The sequence below is a fragment of the Mobula birostris genome, chromosome 6, assembly GCF_030028105.1.
Source record: "Mobula birostris isolate sMobBir1 chromosome 6, sMobBir1.hap1, whole genome shotgun sequence".
Lineage (NCBI taxonomy): Eukaryota > Metazoa > Chordata > Chondrichthyes > Myliobatiformes > Myliobatidae > Mobula > Mobula birostris.
In genome coordinates this window covers 155,784,317-155,807,919 of record NC_092375.1, presented here as the reverse complement: position 1 = coordinate 155,807,919, position 23,603 = coordinate 155,784,317, and the positions used below count along the sequence as shown (strand labels likewise).

Here is a 23,603-nt window from a genome sequence, read left to right as displayed (position 1 = left end):
TACTTTAACAACTGTTAGAAAGTAGTTAAAATGCTGAAAGCATCTAGAATATATAGAAACAATTTAATCTTTTTTTAAACTATTAGCTGTTTCTTAATAATGCTGAAGCAATGACGGCAAATTGCATCTTCCATTGAGAAATGATGATAAGCAGTCATGTGCAAAGTATTACACCTCCAGCTTCCATTCAGACAATGAAAATTGGCATTGAAGTTGTAGCACAGAGGGTAGTACAGCACAAGGTGGGCTTGTCGTCCTACCTTGTCCACACCTACCATAGTGTTGATCTACAATCATCCCTCTTGCCAACATTTGAGTTGTATCCCTCCACAGCTTTCCGAGCTATGTATCTATCTAAATGCCTTTGAAATCTTACAACTACATTGAAATCTTACAACTGAATCTGTCTCCACCCTCTTCTCCTACAGCTCATTTCAGATAACCTCTGCTCTATTTGTGGAAAACCTAACCTTCCCATCTCTTAAATTTCTCCCCTCTTTGCTTCCCCATGCTTTGTTGTTCGAGATTGCCCTGCCCTAGGAAAAAGACTCTGACCATACATGCTATCTATACCCATCATAATTTTATACTAATAATAAAAATTACTATTATTTTAACTATTGTTTTATTATTGTCACGTATACCAATATGTGCTTGCCTTGCACACTGTTCATGCAGATCAATTCATTACACAGTGCATTGAGATGGCATAAGATAAAACAATAACAATACATAATAAAGTCACAAGATCATAACTAGGTTGATTTTGAATCATAGTCATGGAGTCATGGAACACCTCTGCACAAAAATATGCCTTTCAGCTCATTTAGTCCATGCCGGACCATTAATCTGCCTAATCCCATCGACCTGCACCCAGACCATAAAATTCTCATACTGCTTCCATCCATGTATCTATCCAAATATCTCCTAAATGTTGAAATCGAACATACATCCACCACTTGCACTGGCAGCTTGTTCTACACTCTGAGTGAAGAAGTTCCCCTTCATGTTTTCCTTAAACATTTCACCTTTCACCCTCAACCCATGGCCTCAGTGGAAAAAACCTGCTTGCCTTTACCCTATCTCTACCCCTCATGATTTTATATACCGCTATCAAATCTCACCCTCAATCTTCTACACTCCAAGGAATAAAGACCTAACCCATTCAATCTTCCCCTATAAATCAGGTCCTCAAGTCCCTGTAGCATCCATGTAATGGTCAGCGTGCATGTAATCATCCTAGGGAACCATTCAATAGTCTTATAAAGGTGGTGTAAAAGTTATCCTTAAACCTGATGGTACATGCTTTCAGGTTTTCGTATACTTTGCCCGATGAGAGAGGGGAGAAGAGAAAACGTCCGGGCGGGGGGATGGGGGAGGGGCTGCTGTGGGATGTGGGATCGTTGATTATACCGACTGCATTACAGAGACAGTGAGAAGTGTCGAGTTTATTGCGGGGAAGTCAGTTGTTGTAATGTGCCAAGCCATGTTCACAACTCTCAGCAATTTCCGGCAAGCATGGGAAGAGCAGTTACTATACCAAGCAGATAGGGAGCTTTCTGTGAGGATTGGAAAGGGTCAAGGGGAACATGACAAATTTCTTTAGTTTCCCGAGGAGGTAGAGGCATTGGTGAGCTTTCTTGACCATGGTGTTTAGACCGGGACAGGCTTTTTGTGATGTTCATTCTTCAACCTCTAGACGGCTGCCCCTCAGCCATCCACACTCAAGTGAGAATAATCCCAGGCCTCCAACTCTCCTAATAAGCACCATCCTCCATTCCAAGCAACATCCAGGTAGATTTATTTTGTGCATTCTCAATTGCTACCACATCCATTCTGCAGTGTGTCACCTAGAAATGTACACAATACTTGATGTGTTCGAACGAATGCTTTCCATATCCGCAACACGACATCCCAACTCTTATATTCCATGCCTCAACCTATGAAGGCAAGCATGGCAAATGCTAAAATTTTATTTTGCATTAGGATCTAATGCTTTTACTTCAAGAATATATTAATAAAATCGGCATAATTTAAACTGACAGCATGGTCTCCAGAGGAATCACACTGCATTTTACCTGGAGGAAGTAGAGGGGGAGCAAAAGAAAAATACAGACTGCTGTGTGAGAGCCAGTCTACCGATATTCACAATGGCATTTTCAGTTTGATTTATCTGGGAAATTGTAATGTATGGATCTATTTCTTTTTGACCCACCTCCTTAGCGCTACATATTGATCTGTTGTCCACACATGCACTGTTGTCTATGCATGTGCTTTGCTCTCCCTCTCTCTCTCCCTCTCGCTGCAACATGAATACACCAGTTAAAGATAGATAGATAGATAGATAGATAGATATACTTTATTAATCCCGAGGGAAATTTGGTTTCGTTACAGCTGCACCAACCAAGAATAGAGCGTAAATATAGCAATACAAAAACCCCCAACAATCAAGCACCAAAATGCAAACTATGCCAGATGGAAAATAAGTCCAAGACCACTCTATTGGCTCAGGGTGTCTGACCCTCCACGGGAGGAGCTGCATGTTCCATGGCCACAGGCAGGAACAACCTCCCGTGACGCCCAGTATTGTATCATGGTGGAATGTGGCCGAAGTCCAACAGTAAAAAGTTCAATATCCAGTCTGCAAACACGTTCCTCAATCGTAATATGCCCTGGATTGCACCATTCGTTGTTAGCCAGAACAGTAAGCACCCAATTCCTTTACGCTTACCGCTCTCAGTGCACTTCCGGTCAGCTGGAACGGTATTACCCACCGAACTCCTCTTCTCCAAAAGTCTCTGTTGTCTCGACCCGGTCCTCTTTCCTCGGCTTTGTGATCCCCCACTGTGTGTTTTCCTCCGGATTTCAGCAGGGGTGTCCACCGCTCTGTTCGTTAAGCCGGCCAGTGTTTGCTGGTCCGTGGAATACATAATGCGACCTTGCTTCTGTCCCTCATGTCGGGATGTAACCATTTCCAGCGCTAAAGAAAACCCAAGTAAAATAAAGCATCTCCCGCATGTGTGCTTTTATTTAATCGATATGTAGTTGTGCACAGACACAACAAGTTGGCAACAAGTATGAACCTGAATGTCAGAAAATATCATGAGCTGCACCAACAGTTATGGCTGGGACGAAACAGTGAGAGTTAAACAGAAACAGAAGGCCATCCCAGATGCTAACAAATGAGCGAGTACAGTGCACAGTACAGTGAAAGCCGCACTGATTTTAGAGTGAAAATAACGTGGTGATGGCTTCAGTCGGGAAAGTTGATGAATTTGATAGTGCTAATGAAGGCTGGAAGTCATACATTGAGAGGGTTGAACTGTATTGTAATGTGAACAATGTGGAAGAGCAAAAGAAAGCCCCCATGCTTCTTAGCTTAATGGACCCAAGAATGTACAGCCTCTTGTGCAACCTAGTAACTCCTGAAAAGTTAGCAAGCAAGAGGTTCAAAGAAATTGTTACAATTTTACAAACTCACTTGAGCCCTAAACTGCTAATAATAGCTGAGAGATTTAGATTTTACAAAAGGAACCAGTCAAAAGGCAAAAACATTTCTGAATGCATTGCAGAACTGTGCAGACTTTCCTAGTACTGTGACTTTAGAGATGGACTTCCTGATGCATTAAAGGACAGGCTCGTATGTAGCATGCATAGTCAAAGCTATTAGCTGAAAGAGACCTAAACTTACAACAGGCATTGACCATTGCAATATCACTAGAGACCACAGCAAAGGATGCAGCAGAACTACAGAAAAGGAGTTAGAATATGAAAAGCATAAAATGTCCTTGAATGGTGCAAAAATCCAAAAATGTTATCGATGAGGCACATCCTCCCATGATGCTATTGACTGTTGGTTCAAAGAACAAGTCTGCAGAAAGTGTCACAGACAGGGTCACATAGAGAGAATGTGCAAGGCAGACAAAAAGCACAACCAAGTGTAAAGTCTCAAACTCAAAACTAAGCAAATGCATAAAGTTACCGAATGTGAAACAGAATCAGACAACATAGAGTCTGACAAAGGTGAATTATCATGCCTAGAACTGCATAGTATTATTGAAGCAGATCACAGAATCATCTGAATGACAGTAGATGAGTCTGGTATAAAACTGAAAATGGAGCTGGATATTTCTACAGGCTGACTACAACAGATTGCTTTCTAAGATACCATTCGAGAAGACCTTAGTGATGTTAAAGACTTACACAGGCAAAAAAATGTCCTCCAAAGGTAAACTGAAAGTGAAGGTGACGTATGGAGTTCAAACACAACAGTTAGAGCTTTATGTATTGAAAACTGGAGGACCAACAGTTTTCAGATATGAATGGTTGAGAAAAATCCAACTAGACTGGCACTCAATCAAAGCTGTCAATGTGACATCAACAGGCAACAGCAGCCCAGATGGTAGCACTAACCAGAGACTAGCACAGCTGCTTAATGCTAATGAGATAGTGTTTGAGAAGAAGATTAGTGAACTCAAGGGCATGAAAGCCTGAATTGAACTGGATGAAACCGCAACACCAAGATTCCATAAAGTCTGTCCAGTGCCTTACACACTACATCCTAAAGTGAATGCTAAACTGCAGAGCTTGGAGGCATCTGGAATTTTCTCCAAGGTTGAGTGGGGTGATTGGGCCATTCCCATTGTCCGGGTGATCAAGAAAGGGAAAGCAGGATTCTTCACAATCAACACTCACAAGGGACTGGTCCAGTATAATTGTCTCGTCTTTGGCATCATATCAGTTGAGCAATTTGGCAAAGAGCAATGAACCAACTGCTCCATGATATCTCAGGAACATGACGTTACCTTGATGACATTATCGTGACTGGCAAGAATGATGAAGAACACTTCCAGAACCTTGTTAAAGAATTAGAATTTATTTAAATCTTACATCCATCCCACTACATGAGACAGTAAAAATCTTTGCATTATGACTCTGTTGCAACGTACAGACACGTGAATTTATAAGTCTAATGGCTTGTAGAGAGAAGCTGTCCCAGAGCCTGTTGGTCCCGGCTTTAATGCTGTGGTGCCACTTGCCAGGTGGAAGCAGCTGAACCAGTTTATGGTTGGGGTGACTGGTGCCCCCACTGATCTTTCTGCACCTGCTGCTATAAATGTCTTCAGTGGAGGGAGGTGCTTCCCAAACTGAGTGAGTATGGTCTGCACGCAAAGAGAGAGAATTATGAGTTTTTTGAGATTGAAATCTCATATTGTGGACATGTCATTGACAAGCATGGCTTACATACGTCACAAGAAAAGATGGAAGATTTTCCAAACTAGAAAATGTCTCACAACTCAGGTCACACTTGGGCCTTGTAAACTACTACTACCAGTTTCTCCCAAACATTGCTACAGTGCTGCATCCACTGATTGCACTGGTACAGACACGAGCAAAGTAGGAATGGTCAGAAAGATGTGAAAGAGCCTTCAAGGAAATAAAGAGACTAATAACATCTGATGAACTGCACACCCACTAGACCCATCCCTGCCCATCAAATCAGAAGTGACGTGTCCCCTTATGGGATTGGAGCTGTTTTGTCACACATTATGAGATATGGATCTGAACACCCGATTGCATTTGCTTCAAGATCACTGAAGAGCGCGGAATGCAACTACGTACAGATCGACCGAGAGGCCCTTAGTCTAGTATGGGGAATAAAGAAGTTCCACCACAAATATTTACTCTAGTGACAGACCACCGGCTCCTTGTGTCCATTTTCAATCCCAGGAAGGGAATCCTAGTGATGCCTGCTGCCTGGTTACAACATTGGACACTATTCCTAGGAGCCCACTCTTATGACTTAAGAGTTCAAGGGTACCAAACAACACAGCAACACTGATGACTTGTCACATCTTCCACTATTGGTAACTGAAGAAGAAAAGTCTTCATATTGTGACCCTGCAGAAGTGTTCCACGTTGCATTGATGGACCAGTTGCTGGTAACAAATTCGGAAATACAGAGGGAATCAAGGAATGATCCGACATTGTCAAAAGTCTGTGAAATCACCCTGCAAGGATGGCCAGCTAATGGTAACCCCATGTTTCCAGAGTTCTCATCAAAACAAGACCAACTGTTGGTCTGTCAAAAAATGCTAATGTGTCGATTTCATGTTGTGGTTTCCTGTAAACTGCATACCAGGGTGTTAGAAAATCTTCGTGAAGTACAGTGTTTTGGCTAGGAATAGATAAACAGATTGAAAACTTGGCCAAAGGCTGTTCAGGATGCCACAAAGTTCAAAATGCACCCTTAAAGTCAATAAGTTTCAAAGGTGCATTTAATGTCAGAGAAATGTATACAATATACATCCTGAATTCTTTTTCTTTGCAAGCATCCATGAAAACAGAGGAGTGCCCTAAAGAATGAATGATAGTTAAATGTTAGAACCCCAAAGCCCCCCCAGCTCCTCCTTCCCATGCATAAACAGCAGCAAAGCAACGACCTCCCTCCCCCACCAGCAAAAAGGCATCTGCACTCTCCACCGAGCACTCAAGCGTGCAGCAAAGCATCAATAAAGACACAGACTTGCAGTACCCAAAAGACTACTCGTTCACCTGGTAATTTGATGTAGCACAGGCTCTCTCTCTCTCTCCCTAATAAGGGAAAAAGAGGTGTCCCCGTTCACAGTGAGAGGGGAGACATAGCAAACAACTCACTAATATATGATGTTAAAAATCTGTTGCATCATTTTTTCTGAGCTCTGTGCCCAAGGAACTCGGGTCTCTGGGCACACAACCAGCAGCCAGCTCGTTGCTTTCAATCTTCCGTGTACTCCCACGACACATCAGGTGACAGCACCGGCCTTGAATCCGCCCACCTCCAGAGCCATGAAAATCCGGCACCCTGAAGGCGCGCTAGTCTTCCAGGCTGCATCCTTGGCATATCGAAAAGCAGCCGGTCGTGCGGCCCTGAGCGTGTGTCTCATTTCCGCAAAGAACCAAAAGTCAGCTTGTAACTCCCGGTCAGGGTCTTCAAAAGAACCTTGAAAGAGAAAAAAGAAGATGTTAAAGATAGAAATAGAGCTGTTTCCGAAGATGCCAGCAAAGGAGTTGCCATTAGGTGTCGTCATTCTAAGCACCACCCTCTGTTAGTTAGCTGAAAGGTTTATCCAAACCTTCAAATAGTCCATTAAAGTGATGGACAAGGAGGACACTTCTCTACAGCACAAGGTGGATGACTTCCCTTTTGCACTTGGAGCTCTGTTCATGCAACAACAAATCAAACACCTGCAATGCTGTTCATGAGCAGGAATCTGAGATCTTGCATAGACCTTCTGAAACCAGACCTTCAGAGGGAAGTACAGAATAAGCAGTTCATTGAATCGCCAAGTGAAGCAACAAGGAGCTTCAAGATTGGATAGGAAGGCCTAGTGTGTGATTATGGAGAAGACAAGTGGACACCCGGTAGGATAGCTACAAGAACTGGATCACTGATGTACACAGTGTATGCCAGAGATCAGACATGGAGATGTCATGTAGACCAGACACTGGATGCTGAACCAAAGAACGCACTCGAGTCGACTGCATCGAACAAGATAAACACATTACTGTCTCTGGACTTACCTCTCAGTGATGATGTTACTGACAGCAACGTGACACCGGGGACTGAAAATGTTGTCTCAGACAAGGCACCTGCCAAACCTGATGCCACTCCACAGGTCCAGAGGTGTGACAGGAATGTTATCGTTGACAAGACACCTGCAAAACCTGGTGTCAGTCCACAGTTCCAGAGGTGCCATCCTGAAAGAAACAGAGTACAACCCAAAAGACTGAACTTTTAGAATTGTGAAGTTAGTTATGGACCATTATTGTGAAAGAATGTTTATTTGGAACATGGGTTTATGAAAGGGAAATTGAATGTTTTGTACATATACAGTTTTATGTTACATTACACTTCCTCTCCTTTTAGATTAATGTATGGATCTATTTCTTTTAGAGCAATGACCCCCCCCCCACTTTAGCACTACATATTGAAGTTATCTGCGCATGTGCTGTTGTCTATGCATGTGCATTGTTTTCTCTCTCTCTATCTCTCTATCTCTCTCTCTTGATCTCTCTCTCTCTCTTTCCATCTCTCTCTCCAATACATCAGTTAAAGCCATCTCTCACATGCATGCTTTTATTTAATTGATATGTAGTTGTGATCAGACACAACAGAAGTAAGCTGCAATTCACATTGGGATGTTGATGATAATCTTGTTACTGACCTTTTTTGAGGTAAGCAAAGAATTTTCAAACTTTTCTGTCGAGCTGTGAAATTCCAGGCCTCACTTGAATAAACTTCATAATTTTGATGTAGGCATGGTGCTCCAATGATAGAGATTGAACTCCAGGTGACAGTAAACCTTCACTTTATAAAAGTGCTAGAGTCTAATACTTTATCATGTTCTGTCAAGTCGTACCCTCGGATCTTAGTTGTATCTTAGTTAATATCTCTGCAATATTTGATAGGACTGACGAAGTCTAAAGTTGCCAAAAACAAGTAATTAGAATGTTATAAAGAATCCCATGATGTATTTCCTCCTCCCTTCTCCATGATGCTGACAAAAACAGGTCAGAATTCTGGAATGCAGATTAGGTTTTGGTTCTGGTCTATATGGACCAAACCCAAATTCTTGAGTTACAAAATAATAACATATAGGCTTGGTACTGTCACTCAGCACAGAGAAATTATTTAACAACTGTAGGGGAAATGAGCTGCACTGAAGTCCTTGCTGCTATGTCCAGGAAGTGTATTTAAATACTATGGGCACCTCACATGCTGAGATGACTGTGAGTGAAGAATTTTAATCCACTGTTCCTCAGCTGTTCCATTCCAGCACACTAGAAATTGCCTTATGCCCCCATCTGTGCCTGACTAGAGAAATTTCAGACATCAACAGATTATTGACAGAAGACTGAAAATAAACTGATCCTCTGACTAATGTGCTGCTATGCACAACTAACTCATTCACCTCACTCCTACACATCTTTCAAAACTTCAGAGACTTGGTGAAAGCTCTGACTATAATCTTGAGTACAATGGACAATACCCTTTACAGGAACATTCCATACAAATGCCAAAGTCTGAAATCTCTTCATTGCAAAACAGGGCTTTCAATATCTTGACATACATGATACAATCAGTTTTTACAAAAGGCACTGTTCTCTTTTCCAGTGGAACCTCCTTGAAAGGTATGTAGCAAATGGACATAGGGCCTAGCATAAGGAGACCATGCTAGGTCACAATAATAAGTTTCTACTAGCAAACTTGCATCTTTTATTGTCCTTTGTGACTGTGACTCAGTGGAACGAACTTAGTCTCTGGGACAAAGAGCTCTGGACTTCAATAGATAGGTACATTTAATGTCAGAGAAATGTATAAATTAGATTAGATTATGAGGACACGCAGTCCTCTTTTATTGTCATTTAGTAATGCATGCATTAAGAGATGCTACAATATTCCTCTGGTGTGATATCACAAAAACACAGGACAGACCAAGACTGAAAAACGAACAAAAACCACATAGTTATAATATATAGTTACAACAGTGCAACAATACCATAACTTGATGAAGAACAAGCCATGCACAGTAAAAAAGTTCAAAGTCTCTCGATGTCCCACATCTCACGCAGACGGGAGAAGGAAGCAAACTCTCCCTGCCATGCCCGACCACAGTCCGACTCTGAGTCATCCGAAAACTTTGAGCCTCCAATCAGCCCTCCAACACCGAGTACTGAGCACCATCTCTCTCCGAACGATTCGACCTCAGCCTCGGTCGCCAGCAGCGGGCAAAGCTGGGAATTTTGGGGCCTTCCCTCCGGAAGATTCTCGATCGCACAGTAACAGCGGCAGTGAACCGGCGTTTCAGAAATTTCTCCAGGTGTTCCTCTGTGCTTTCACGTCTGTCTCCATCAAATCAGAATTGTCCACAATATACATCCTGAAGTTCTTTTTCTTAGCAAACATCCACGAAATCAAAGGGGTTTCCCAAAGAATGAATGACAGTTAAATGTTAGAACCCCAAGGCCACCCCAGCTCCCCCCCCCCACGCTTAAGCAGCAGCAAAACAATGACCCCCCTTCCCCCACTAGCAAAAAAGCATGTGACTTTAGACACATTTCAGTCCTACAGCTTATAACACTTGTCGAGGTACTCAACCCTGCAGTGTACTCAAACTATCAGTTACTTAAATGGATAGGGATAGCTTATTAAGGTGCATTATGGGATTCTGAGTGTAATATCAGGTCTGAAATATTACCCAGAGCAATAATGAGAAAATTCTTCGGACATTCCAAAGCATTCCATAGTGACAGAGTTATGGCAATTCAGAATGACAGCATAGTTTTGTAAATAAATGTGATTTGTATGTTGTGCTTTGGAAAGTGCCAAGAATTCTGTAATTACTTCTCTGAGTAGTTTTATTGATTTCCAAGGAAATATAATTTTAGAATGCCATAACGCTTTGTACAGATTACTAAACGTAGTCAGAACTCTGAAATGAAAAATGCTGGAAGTACTCAGCAGTACAACTCTGTGAAGAGAGAAGTCAAATTAATGTTTCAGGTCAATAACTTGTAATTAGGTCTGGAGAAAATTGGAAAACATGTTCCATGTTGCTGAGAAGGTGCAGAGATATTTAGTCAGTTATTTATTATTTATGTGCCTATTAATTAATTAATTTCTCTTTTGTATTCACACAGTTTGTTATGTTTTGCACATTGGTTGTTTGTCCAATCTGGGTGCGGTCTTTCATTGCATCTATTAAGGTTGTTGGATTTACTGAATATGCCTGCAAGAAAATGATTTTCAGGGTTGTATATATGACAAATATGTAATTTGATAATAAATGTACTTTGAACTTTGAAGAAAGAATAGGATCTTAAAACGGATTAGGAGTTCTTGGTGACGAATGATGTTTGGCATTGGCCTTGTCTGAGAACAAGGTATTGAATGCAAGAAGCCATGATCAAGGAGTGCCTGAAAATATAGAATTTAATGGGTGTAGTGAATCTAATTCGTAGAACTCTGTTAAATGACACATTATGCAAATTAAAAGAAACAAAAGAAGCAAAGTTTCTTCTGACACATCCTGGTGATGCCCTTTGTCGACTCTTGGTGCCCTCGATAATGATTAGTTTTACTTTCAAGAGGCAGTTAAGGATAAAAAACAAAATAATAAGACTAGGAGGAAAGATCAGAGAATGATGAGCATATAGAACATAGAAATCTACAGCATATTACAGGCCCTTCGGCCCACAATGTTGTGCCAACCATGTAACCTACTCTAGAAACTGCCTAGAATTTCCCTAGTGTAAAGCCCTCTATTTACTGAAGTAAGAGGCTCTTAAAAGACTCTATTAAATCTGCTTCTGCTACCACCACTGGCAGTGCATTCCATGCACCCACCACTCTCTGTGTGAAAAACTTACCCCTGACATCCCCTCGGTACCTGTTTCCAAACACCTTAAAACTATGCCCTCATGTGTTAGCCATTTCAGCCCTTGGAGAAAGCTTCTGGCTATGCACACAATCAATGCCTCTCATCATCTTATACACCTCTGTCAGGTCACCTCTCATCCTCCATCGTTCCAAGGAGAAAAGGCTAAATTCACTCAACCTATTCTCATAAGACGAGCTCTCCAATCCAGGCAACATCCTTGTAAATCTCCTCTGCATTCTCTCTATAGTATCCATATCCTTCCTGTAGTGAGGTGACCAGAACTGAACACAGTACTCCAAATAAAGTCTGATCAAGGTCTTTTATAGCTGTAACATTACCTCACGGCTCTTGAACTCAATCCCACAGCTGATGAATGCCAACACACCATTCGCCTTCTTAATAACACTGTCACCCCGCGCAGCAGCTTTGAGTGTCCTACACGGACACCAAGATCTCTCAGATCCTCCACACTGCCAAGAGTCTTACCATTAATAATATATTCTGTCCTCAAATTTGACCTACCAAAATGACTGACCACTTATCAGGGTTGAAGTTCATCTGCCACTTCTCAGCCCAGATCTGCATCCTATCGATGTCCTGCTGTAACCTCTGACAACCCTCCAGACTAACCACAGCACCCCCAACCTTTGTGTCATCAGCAACTCATCCTTCTACTTCTTCATCCAGGTAATTTATAAAAACCACAAAGACGAGGGGTCCCAGAACAGATCCCTGTGGAACACCACTGGTCACCGACCTCCACGTAGAATACAAATGAGATTGCTCTGTTGGACTTAATGATTACAATGGCTGTAATAATCACGTAATTCTATTTCATGTAATGATTGTAAAAATCATTGGTAATGGCTTCCTCAATTCTTAGTGTGTCGGATTTATTTAAAATAAAAATAGAAAAAGCTAAAAATGCTTGGCAGGCTCGCAGCATCTGTGGAAAGAAAAACAGAGTTAATGTTTCACATCAGGTTCTTCCAAAATCTGCAGTCATTTGATGTTCAGATTTATTTGTGAGGGTATTTTATTGGCATGTCTCACAGTTGTTAAATATTGTAACCGAAAGGCACCATGAATGTCATCAGATGCAAATTGAGATATATTTTCTGGAGTGTAGTTTGTTCAAACCCAGGTGTAGATTTGCACCACTGAGTTCTCCCTGTGGAGTACACATACTGATTACATCCATTAATATTGACCCTATAAACTTACATGTTTTTATGAGCTTCATATTTAGGGGAGCATAATTTATAATAAAAAATGATTTAAACAAAATTGCAGTGCAAGTTGTTAATGGATAGACTACTTCCAGGCTTTTTAAACATTTGAATGTCATCCCTAATAGGAAATTTTGCTTCTGTTTATCAGAGTGGTCAATGAAGGCCCGTCACAACATGAGAGAATTCCCATGCTGTGGGGAGGAGAATTCAATGCCAGTGACCTATACAAATATATAACACCTTTGTGTATACAATGTGATGCTATATTGGTACCAGAAGCATAGCAACACGTTCAGGCTGCCCCAAGAACATCCTCGGACTGTGTTGGTCACTGATACAAATGACACATTTCACTGGGTGTTTTGATGTTTCGATGTACATGTGGCAGATAAAGCTAATATGTCTTTATCTGATGTAGCCATGACCACTGAGTAGAGAAATCTTTAATCGGTTTAAATAGTCCCGATAAAATCCAAAGGAGACCACACACTCCCTAAAGGCTACAGCAGATTGATCAAACCAATTAAATACAATATGCTTAAATTTAGCCGTTTATTTCTGACTTGTTTTTCCGTGAGACTATGGTAGACAACACATTTAAAGGCATGAGTCAACCATCTTCTGACCTCCCCCATCCTTATTTTTTCAGCCCTGTCTGCTGTCTTATTGCCTGAAAAAAAAATCACCTTTATGAACCAGTTTCTCCAAGTATGATCTGTCTTTGTTATCATACCCAAAGGAAAATTCCATGAGCAAATGTTAAGAACTATTCATTGGTTGTTAAATTATACCTCTGACAATATCCTGATACAACAAGTCGCTCTTTACTCATGAAAAAAGGTAATACTGGAAATGCTCAGCAGATCAGGATGCATCTGTGGAGAGAGAAACAGCTAAAACTTTTGGTCCAGAACCCTGCAAAACAACCAGAAAGAAAGAAGCAGATTAGTTTGGGGTGAAGGCTGGGGAGGGGAATGAGTGGAACAGAGGGAATTTCTCTGATAGAATGGGACTGGATTGCCTAATGTGGAAGTTAAGATCAAAATAAATTTCTTTATGTTTAGCCTCTACTAAGACAATAGGACTTGCCCAGGAGGGTGGCTGTCAATGTCAGTCTTACATTCCAACATGAAGGTTCTGATGAAGTTGCTCAGACAAAAATATTATTGGCATAAAATAATACAGCATGGAAACAAGCCCTCTGGTCTTAGATGTCCATCCAAGCTAGTCCCATTTGATAGCTTCTGGTTCAGATCCCTCTCAATGTTTCCTATCCATGTAACTCGTCCAACTGTCTTTTAAAAATTGTGTTTCTCTTTGTAAACCTGATCCGCTGAGTATCTTCAGCAGTTTCTATTTTTAATTCTGATTTTAGGCTTCAGCAGTTCTTTGAGGTATGTGAAGATAAAGCAATTTTTTTGTTTGCAAATGTGTTCTTATCTCTTCAGACTCGACATTTCAGTACATAAAAGGATATGCTGACGAGAAGTCAAAAGATGGAATATACTCCAAAGGCCTTCAGTGTGTAACTATTCTAATTGGAGTGTACAACAGAAGTTCTGGGCTGCCAATAATGGGTGTCATCAACCAGCCATTTGTAACCCGTGACCCAGACAGTCTCAGGTAAGCAGTCGGTGGTGAAGAAGGCTTTTGACATGCTGGCCTTCATCAGTCAGAGCATGAATATGAAAGTTTGGAAGTCATGGTGGAATATTGTGTACAGTTTAATCACTCTGCTGTAAGAAATGTGTTATTAAACTTAGAAACAGTACAGTAAAGGTTTATAGTTCTGTTGCCAGGATGTGAGGGACTGAATTATGGGTGAGGTTGGACAAGTTAGGACTTTATTCTTTGGAGATTGAGAGGTGATTGTCTCAAGGTGCATAAAATTATGAGGGAGATAAACAGGGTGAGTGTACTCAATTTTTTCCTCAAGGCTGGAGAGTCAAGAACTAGAAGGTGTAGGTTTAGAGTGAGAGGGGAAAGATTTAACAGGAGCTTGAAGGTCAACTTTTTTTGATGGTGGTATGTGTGTGAAATGAGCTGCCAGATGTAATGGTTGGGGCATGTGCAATAACAGCTTTTAAAAGGCAGTTGGCATGTGGATGGATAGTAAAGATTTACAAGGTTATGGGCCAAACACTGATGAGCCCTGATGGGCTTTTCTTGGTCAACATGAACCAGTTGGGCTGAAGGGTGTGTTCCCTTGTGGTCTGCATTGCACTGATATATCATGGCTGATACCTAGCACTGTTTTCACAACTTTAAAAAAATTATGACACATATATGTAGGTTCAAACTTACAGCAAGCTGATTATTAACAGATGAGAGGAAGAAAGATTGTATGTGGTTTTCTCAATTTCTCCTTAAGTTGATTTGAGATATCACAGTATCCCCGGCAGGGAAATGATTAGCCAGCCATTTTACATTATTGATGATAAGAGGAGGGTGGTAAGGGATTTGTTGGGTGTGGGCAGAGGCAGAAGGTGGCAGATCAAATCATGATAGTCCCTTATGGAAACAGTCAAATTAGCATTACTCCTTTGTAGTTTGAAGGTGACAGCATTAACTTGATGCACCTAGGTAGGTCTGAGTTGGGGAGAAATTTCTTTCCTCAAAGGTGATGAACCCCTGGAATTCTCCATCAGGGAGGGAGTGGCAGTCAAGTCACTGAGCGTATTTAAGAAGGATATTGATAATTTTCTGGAGACAAAATGCAACAAGGGAGAGCAGGAAAATGGAATTGAAAGGGCAGATAAGTCATGATTGTATTGAATAGCAGAGCAGACTAAATGAATGGCCATTACCTAATAACTTACATGTTGCTATGTTTCATTGTGCTCAACCAATGTTTCTCCTCTCTGTTAGATCAAGGTTTGCTGTCTCAATTGTTATTATGTTTCTGTCCCCAAAGTTAAATCTAGTATCATCCCTGGAAGGTAATAAAAATCAATTGGTCGAGGAAGTGCTATGTGCATACTATACCGGCGTTGCAGAAGGAGCCTAAGCCAGTTCATTATGTAAACCACTCCTCCCAGTATTCTACCTTTGAAAGGCCCTTGGCAGACATAGTCAAAAAGTTTTACAACTGCAGTTATCCAACCTTGTGGAAATTGGAGGTTGCATGCAAATGTTGAGCAGCAGAGGGTGTGAGTGGAAAGGGGATGATTGAGAGGAAGCATGTGGAATGGGAGGAGTGGATTGTGGCAGAAGTATGGTGAGACCACCAGGGTGGAGGAGCCAATCTGTTGAGGATGATGATTGGAAAGACATGGGGTGGTGGGGGGAGGGAATCAGCTGTGGAAATGATTGGTGAGTTGGGAAAGGTATGGGGTGTGGTTGAGGATATGTGGGCTAGCTGTTTGATTAGGTTGGTTACACAGACAAGGTGGGTTAAGGAGAGACTGAGAAGACCTGGGGAGATGATCAAGTGATGATTGCGAGATGAGGTCTGAGGAAATCAGCAGGGTGTTGGGGGCGGTGGTGTAGCTAATGTCGATCACTAACACGTGAAAACTTGAGATCACAGACCTTGAAGAACACAATCACCTCAGATTCTTTGGCTGGAGCCAAGATGGGCGAAGGCTGTTAATCAATGTTGCCTCATCCCTCAAAGTTGCAGGCTTCATTTTCCTCAGTGTTCAAGGCTCAAGTCATTCACATGTTTGATATATGCTATAGAACCTCATACTATTTACATCAGAGCAAGCTTTGCAAACCCTTTTAAGTCACTGTGCTTTGTTGCATGAAACACACCACCAGGGATGGTGGTAGAGGCTTTGTACCTTCTGGAGCCCCCTTCCTTTGTCCACTTCACTCTTATTTCTCGATGTGCCATATGGCCTATTTTGGCTCCGATACGTTATTTCCAACACTACAAGAAGGTGAATGTTATCAGTCTCATTACATCACCTTTGTTGCCTGATAACCCTCCAACCCTTTAGAGCATCTTCCCTTCCCTTTCCTGCAATACTCATTGGAGAATCTTTGCTTCTCTCAGCCTTATCCTCTGCTGGCTCAGACAACATCTCCATTGAAAATAGAATCAAAGAACACTGTGGCAAGAGTGAAAGTCTTGCAGGAAAGGTTAAGAACTTTTTGAAATGCATTAATATCTAAACATTGGGAAAAAAAGACTAAGTCCAAGTACACAATGCTAGCCTGTCTTAAGGACAGTAGATGGTGCTCTTGTATTATCATTAGAGTTTATCAACTGTTTAGTCTTTAAATTACAACTGAGCATTCATAATAACTGCCAGCACCAACAATGGCACGGACACAGGGAAGGCAGGACTAGGTACATTTCCTTCTCATTTTCAGAAAGGTGGACATCAGACTCTATCACGACATCTAACCTCACTCAAGGAAGAACTACGTTCTGGTAATGTCACTGTATAATCATCACACCAGTTATAACATGAGAGAAGTCATCAGATACCTATCACTGGATTCCAAAGTAGAAAAATATCTCTGGTGGGAGGCAGGGTGAGAATTCATCATTGCTAGGAGAATTGGTGAGCATCTGTATTGTCCAACACTCGAGATAAAGCCAATGTGTTCTAGATGACCTCTTGCTAACAAAAATCCGGGACAAGTTTAAATAAATGTACTGAGAACCTGTTTTTAAATGTGCAGACCATACTACAAAATCTTAAATACAGGTTTACAAAGCTTTTTTGAAGTCCCTGTTCTTGAAAAAATGTTTGCAGTTTGAATTTACCATTGCTACTTTGAATTCCGTTGCTGTTATAAGGAGCTATTTTATTCCAGTTACCACATAAATATTAAATCCTTACAAAATGGAACAAAAGTCATTGAAATGACTGCTCTATTTTGAAGAAGCAATGTGCTTACTGAAATCTGTTTTATTTTTGCGAAAACATAATCATAGTACCCACATAAAGATGCTCAAATTTGTCCTTCTTCCCTACTCGTCTTTTTGATGGCATGATCAACTGGGATCATCCCAAAGCATTTGGAACAATTACAACACATGGTGGATTTCAAACAACATGTGAATACACTCAGTGGACACTTCATTAGGTATACCTGTACACCTGCTCATTAGTGCAAATATCTAATCAGCCAATCATGTGGCAGTAACTCATTGCATAAGAGTATGCAGATATTGTCAAGAGGTCCAATTGTTGTTCAGACCAAACATCAGAATTAGGAGTAAATATGACCTAAGTGACTTTGACTAAGGAATGGTTGTTGGTTGGGTATCTCGGAAACTGCTGATCTCTTGGGATTTTCATGCACGACAGTCTGTGGATTTACAGAGAATGGTATAAAAAAAAAGAAAAACATCCAATGAGGAGTATTTCTGTGGGTGAAATTTTTTAAAATTTCAAAATATACTTTCACCGAGTTGATGATCTGCAGCAGCACTGGATATTAATGACAGTCATCAGGAGGCTGGCCAGACTGGTTCAAGCTGACAGGAAGGAGAGAGTAACTCAGATAACCTCACCTTACAATAGTGGTGTGCAGAAGAGCATCCCTGAATGCATATAAATCTAATCTTGAAGTGGATGGTCTACAGCAGCAGAAAACCATGAACATACACTCAGTAGCAGGAGGTATTGGCCGCTGAATGTTTATTGTTTTTTAATATCTTTTAAATAATAAATTTACAGACAAAAACATAAAAGAGAGATTGAGATAGGATACTATCAAAGTGAACCATCACAGATAATACCCCACTCCACTTAACTTCACTCATTATCACTACCTGGAGAGACAGACCCTTCAGCTGGATGAATCTCATATTGTGGCATTTCTCATCCAAACCATTTCTCCCCCTTTAATATCTTTAAAACCTAATTGTTGAAACAATATTTTGGGTATTCTAAAACAACAGGAATTCTGCAGATGCTGGAAATTCAAGCAACACACATCAAAGTTGCTGGTGAACGCAGCTCTCACAAGATTTTGCTTTTCTTTCTGAATATGTCTCTGTGAAACAAACTGGGATGTCATTCAATGCTAAAAGTACAACATATCTGCAAGTAAGAGACACAAAATGCTGGAAGAACTCAGCATATCAGGCAGCATCTGTGGAGAGGAATAAAGATACGATGTTTTGGGCCGAGACCCTTTATCAGGAGAAGAGAGGAAGGGGGAAGAAGTCAGAATAAGAAGGGGGAGAACTACAATTTGGCAAGAGATAGGTGAAAACTGGTGAGGGGAGAGGTGGGTGGGTGGGTGGGGGAGGGGGATGAAGTGAGAAGCTGGGAGGTGATAGCTAGAAGAGGTAAAGCTGAAGAAGAAGGAATCTGATAGGAGAGGAGAGGGGACCATGGAAGAAAAGGAAAGAGAGCCACTTTGTTACAAGTCATATGCAAATTGTTTTTTAGTAAATTTATTAATGGGATAAATCATCCAAAGAAAAATGCTAAGGGTCTTTTTATGTTTATCAAATATTATGAATTGATGATGTATTTATGCAAGCAGCATCAGTATATCATGTAAATTCAATACTGCATATTGTTACAGTGGAAATAATGGATGCCTGGTCTGTTTTGCCACAGAAAGGTTAATGTTCTTAACAGACTAGAAATCTTTTGCAAGATGCATCCAATACACTCATGGTGTTGAAAAAATAAATGTGAAGAACATTAATAATTTCAAAAACTGTTGTTTTTGGTCGATTCTGTTTACTTTGTTGTTAGGCATAGTTAGTAAGGGATAGGGGATCAAGGAGGGCAAAGAAATTTAAGCTACTGATCAGCTGTGGTGACTTGTTAGCAGAATTTATTGAACTGCAGAAGAATAAAGGATCCAGGGGAACAGGCTGGAAAGAAGAGATGAGACGAATGATGAAATCAGTTGTGATCTTACTGAATAGTAGAGAGTTTTAAAGGCTCATATGGCCTAATCCTGCTCTCATTTTCAATGTTCTTATGGAACAGGCTCAAGAAAATGAAAGTCAAAGAGAGTCCCTCCTGGCACTTATCCTTGCAAGCGGAACAAGTGCTACACCTGCCCTACACCTCCTCCCTCACCACCATTCAGGGCCCCAAACAGTCCTTCCAGCTGAGGCCACACTTCACCTGTGAGTCTGTTGGGGTCATTTACCGTGTCCAGTGCTCCCAGTGTGGCCTTCTGTATATTGGTAAGACCCAACATAGATTGGGAGGCCGTTTCACTGAGCACCTACGCTCTGTCCGCCAGAAGAAGTGGGATCTCCCAGCGGTCACCCATTTTAATTCCACGTCCCATTCCCATTCTGACAATTCAATCCATGGTCTCCTCTACTGTTGTGATGAGGCCACACTCAGGTTGGAGGAACAGCACCTTATATACTGTCTGAGTAGCCTCCAACCAGATGGCATGAACATTGATTTCTCATACTTCTGGTAATGCCCCCCGCCCCCCACTTTCCATTCCCCAGCCCCTTTTCCCTCTCTCACCTTATCTCCTTGTCTGCCCACTGCCTCCCTCTGGTGGTCCTACCCCTTTTTCTTTCATCCATGGCCTTCTGTCCTCTCCTATTAGATTCCCCCTTCTCCAGCCCAATTAACTTCCCAGCTCTTTGCTTCCTCCCTCCCTCTCCCGGTTTCACCTATCAAGCTCTCCCCTCCCTCACTTTTTATGTCTGCTCCTCATCATTTTTTCTCCAATCCTGCTGAAGGGTCTCAGCCTGAAACGTTGACTGTACTGTTTTCCATAGATGTTACCTGGCCTGCTGAGTTCCTCTAGCATCTTGTGTGTGTTGTCAAGAAAATGAAAATTTGGCCTTCCTTTCTGATGTATGTTTTTCCTATTTAACTCAATCAAAATTTTAAAATTCCATTTGATTTTGTTATTTCTTCCTAGGTGGAGTGGACAGTATTTCTGGGGGCTTTCATATCAAGGCATCAATATATGTTCACTACAAATTGGTGCGAACACAGCTTCTCAACCAGGTGATGATCAGGGTGAAGTCCCAAGGCAGAAGGAGAAGATGCCAGATAGAGACAATGATTTGTCAGCTGTCATGAGTACAAGTGAAAGTGAGAGCATTAAGTCAGCATTATCAAAGCTACGGTTGTACTACGCTGCAGGTGCTGGCTACAAGAGCCTCTGTGCTGTGCAAGGTTTTGTCAGCGTCTACCTTTTGTCTGAGGACACCACTTTCAAATGGGACTGTTGCGCACCGCATGCTATACTGAAGTCCCTGGGTGGAGGCATGGTAGACTTTCGAGAATACTTGAAAAGAAGAAAAGATGGCAATCTAGATGAACTTCCTGAGCTGGTGTATAACACGCCAGTGGACGGGGTAACAGGGTCAGACAGATGGGCCAATAAGGGAGGCTTGGTAGCTTATAGATGTCGCAAGCATTTGGACACCATCATGAATATCATTTCGAGTGTGGACCCCTGATATCAGTGACCACCTTGTAACTGGCATTCCATTTGAAGAAAGCATATCTTAAGTTGTTAATATGTACTTAATCTATGGCTTGTGTTCCAAGTTTGGACTTCACATGACTCAGCAATAAAAAAAAACCCAAAGTATCACGTCACAGCCAGGCTCATAATGTTTGTTTAAACACAAGTGAAAGGTGGCAGAATGGAAACAAAACTCCAAGCTGATGTATCCCTTAACACTATAAAAGCTGCATTTCAGGTGCTTAAGTATATACATTTTTGATGACATGAATTCCAAGCCAGAAACTTGGCAATGTAGAGGACTTTGCATCAATTCACTGTTTTTATAATAAACTTGCACTGCTCACGATTTGACTTTCAGTTAATGGTCAGGTCAGGGTGCTCATGTTGAGTTACACAGAAACTGTAGCTAAAAGTTCAGATTTAAAAATGAATTTAAAAGTCACAGCTAAATATCTCAGTTTAAAATGCCCCAATGTCTATTAGATGCTGTCCATCTCAGATTCATTCCGAGTACAGTCTAGGACACCTTGGGACATGTATTAAAAACTATGACTCTTAATGTAAGCTTTGTGCTATGTCGAGATTCTGGCACAGATTAGAAACATATAACTATCTTAATTAGCGCACATAAAAGTTGCTGCATTCAATCATAAAATAATAATACTTGTAGTTAAATAGAATCTTACACTATTTATCTATCAGATAGTACTTCAGATGAGGAATTACGTTTGAATTGTTGATGGCATTTTGGCAAACAAGATCCACCTTGTGACAGAACCCCTGCTGTGCAATTTCAAATACTGATCCCACAAAGGGAATGCCAACTTCTTTTGTGTAATTCCACATGAATCTGAAGTACTAATTCATTGCAGTGCCCCATAACCAAATGGAAAAGATTAGGAAACAGAGCACACATCAGGGTTTGAATTTGGAAGCATTGTTTCAAATCGCAACATATATGTCCTCTGAGCTGAAACCAAGGACCTTTTAAATCCCACATTTTAGATTTGCCACTTGATGATGCTGGATAACTAGGACAACCCTATAGACTCAAGGTATGATCTCAGGTGCAAATTCCAAATCGCTATTTTCAAACTTCCCATGAACAATAATGTGATGCTGTGGAAGGGTTTACACGCTGACTCAAAGGTAGATTGCAATGTGACCATCTTTATACCAATCAATATGGTGGTTCAGTTCTTTGCAGTTAAGAAGTTTTCATGCATTGACAAAATTGATATGATGAGAGGCTCCACTGATATCTAGTCATATCTATAAATCCAGCTTGAATTCAGAGTTCTGACTCCCTCCCTCTCATGAGGACATCTGGAAACTATTCCCTATTCCACCACATTCTCCACTAAAAGAGTAGCAAAAAAGGATGAATGCCTGCAATTAAATCAAATAAAATGATTCTACTAACTTCTCCACAAGATCAGAGGAATTTTTTTTTCTATTTACTGATCAGACTATCAACTGTCTTCAAAGGGATTCAGTATGAAATAAAAAGTATTAAAATATTTTTTCTTTGTTATGATTGACACGAACAATTTTTGCTTTTACATGTGACTGTAAGTTCATATTTGTGGAGTACGAGTCAGCTATTAGTTCTACAGGCGATAGCTCTGAAGCCAAGCACGAGACTGCGACGCAGAAATAACATGCCTGCCCTGGCTGCAGTGCAGGCATGACATCATCTCTGCTGTTTCCTTGTGATAATGATTAAAGATTGCCACTTGCACTAATCTCACTCCACACATCTGCAAAGTTGCAAGGTGAATAATTATAAACATGAGAAATTCTGCGGATGCTGGAAATCCAAAGCAACACTCACAAAATGCGGGAGGAAATCAGCTGGTCAGGCAGTGTCCATAGAAATGAACAACTAGTCACCGTTTCAGGCTGAGTCCCTTCTGCAAGACTGGAAAAGAAGGGGAAAGACAACAGAATATTAAAGAAAGTGGGAGGGGAAGGAGGGTATCTAGAAGATGATAGGTGAAGCCAAGGAAAGGTAGGGGGCTGGAGAGGATGTAACCTGATAGGACAGGAGAATAGAACATAGGAGAAAGAGAAGGAAGAAGGGCATTAGGAGCAGGTGATAGGCATGTGAGAAAGGTAAAAAGCCAGAGAGGGGAATAGAAGAAGAGAGGAAGGGAAAAATGTTATTACAGGGAGAAATCAATATTCATGCCATCATGTTGGAGGCTACCTATAAGGTGTTGCTCATCCACCCTGATGGTGCCTTGTCGTAACAGAAGAGGAGGCCACAGACCAACACGTCAGAACAGGAATGCGAACGCATTGGCCACTAGCAGGTTCCGCTTTTGGCAAATGGAGCGGAGGTGCTTGACAAAACAGTCCCCCAGTTTATGGTGGGTCTCACCAATGTAGAGGACACCGCATCAGGATCACTAGACACGATAGCTGACCCCAGCAGCTTTGCAGGTGAAGTGTGGTCTCACCTAGAAGGACTATTTGGGGCCTTAATGCAGATGAGAGAGATAGTGAATAGGCAGGTGTAGTACTTCGACTGCTTGAAGGAATAAGTCCCAGGAGGAAATGAGTGGAG

The 23,603-nt window shown here is 41.3% G+C and overlaps 1 protein-coding gene across 3 annotated transcripts in view; it reads left to right on the top strand.

Moving 5' to 3' along the window:
* The window catches only part of LOC140199493 (inositol polyphosphate 1-phosphatase-like), a 61,423-nt gene extending 38,585 nt beyond the window's left edge, over positions 1-22,838 (top strand). For 2 of the 3 annotated variants that reach the window (XM_072261685.1, XM_072261684.1), the window contains exons 5-6: positions 14,104-14,278; positions 20,477-22,837. In XM_072261685.1, the coding sequence (XP_072117786.1) occupies positions 14,104-14,278; positions 20,477-21,023 (722 nt within the window). In that variant the 3' untranslated portion in view covers positions 21,024-22,837. Of the gene's footprint in view, positions 1-14,103; positions 14,279-20,476 lie in introns of all 3 variants that reach the window. The other variant, XM_072261683.1, reaches the window with a different exon arrangement.
* The last annotated feature ends 765 nt before the right edge of the window (positions 22,839-23,603 follow it).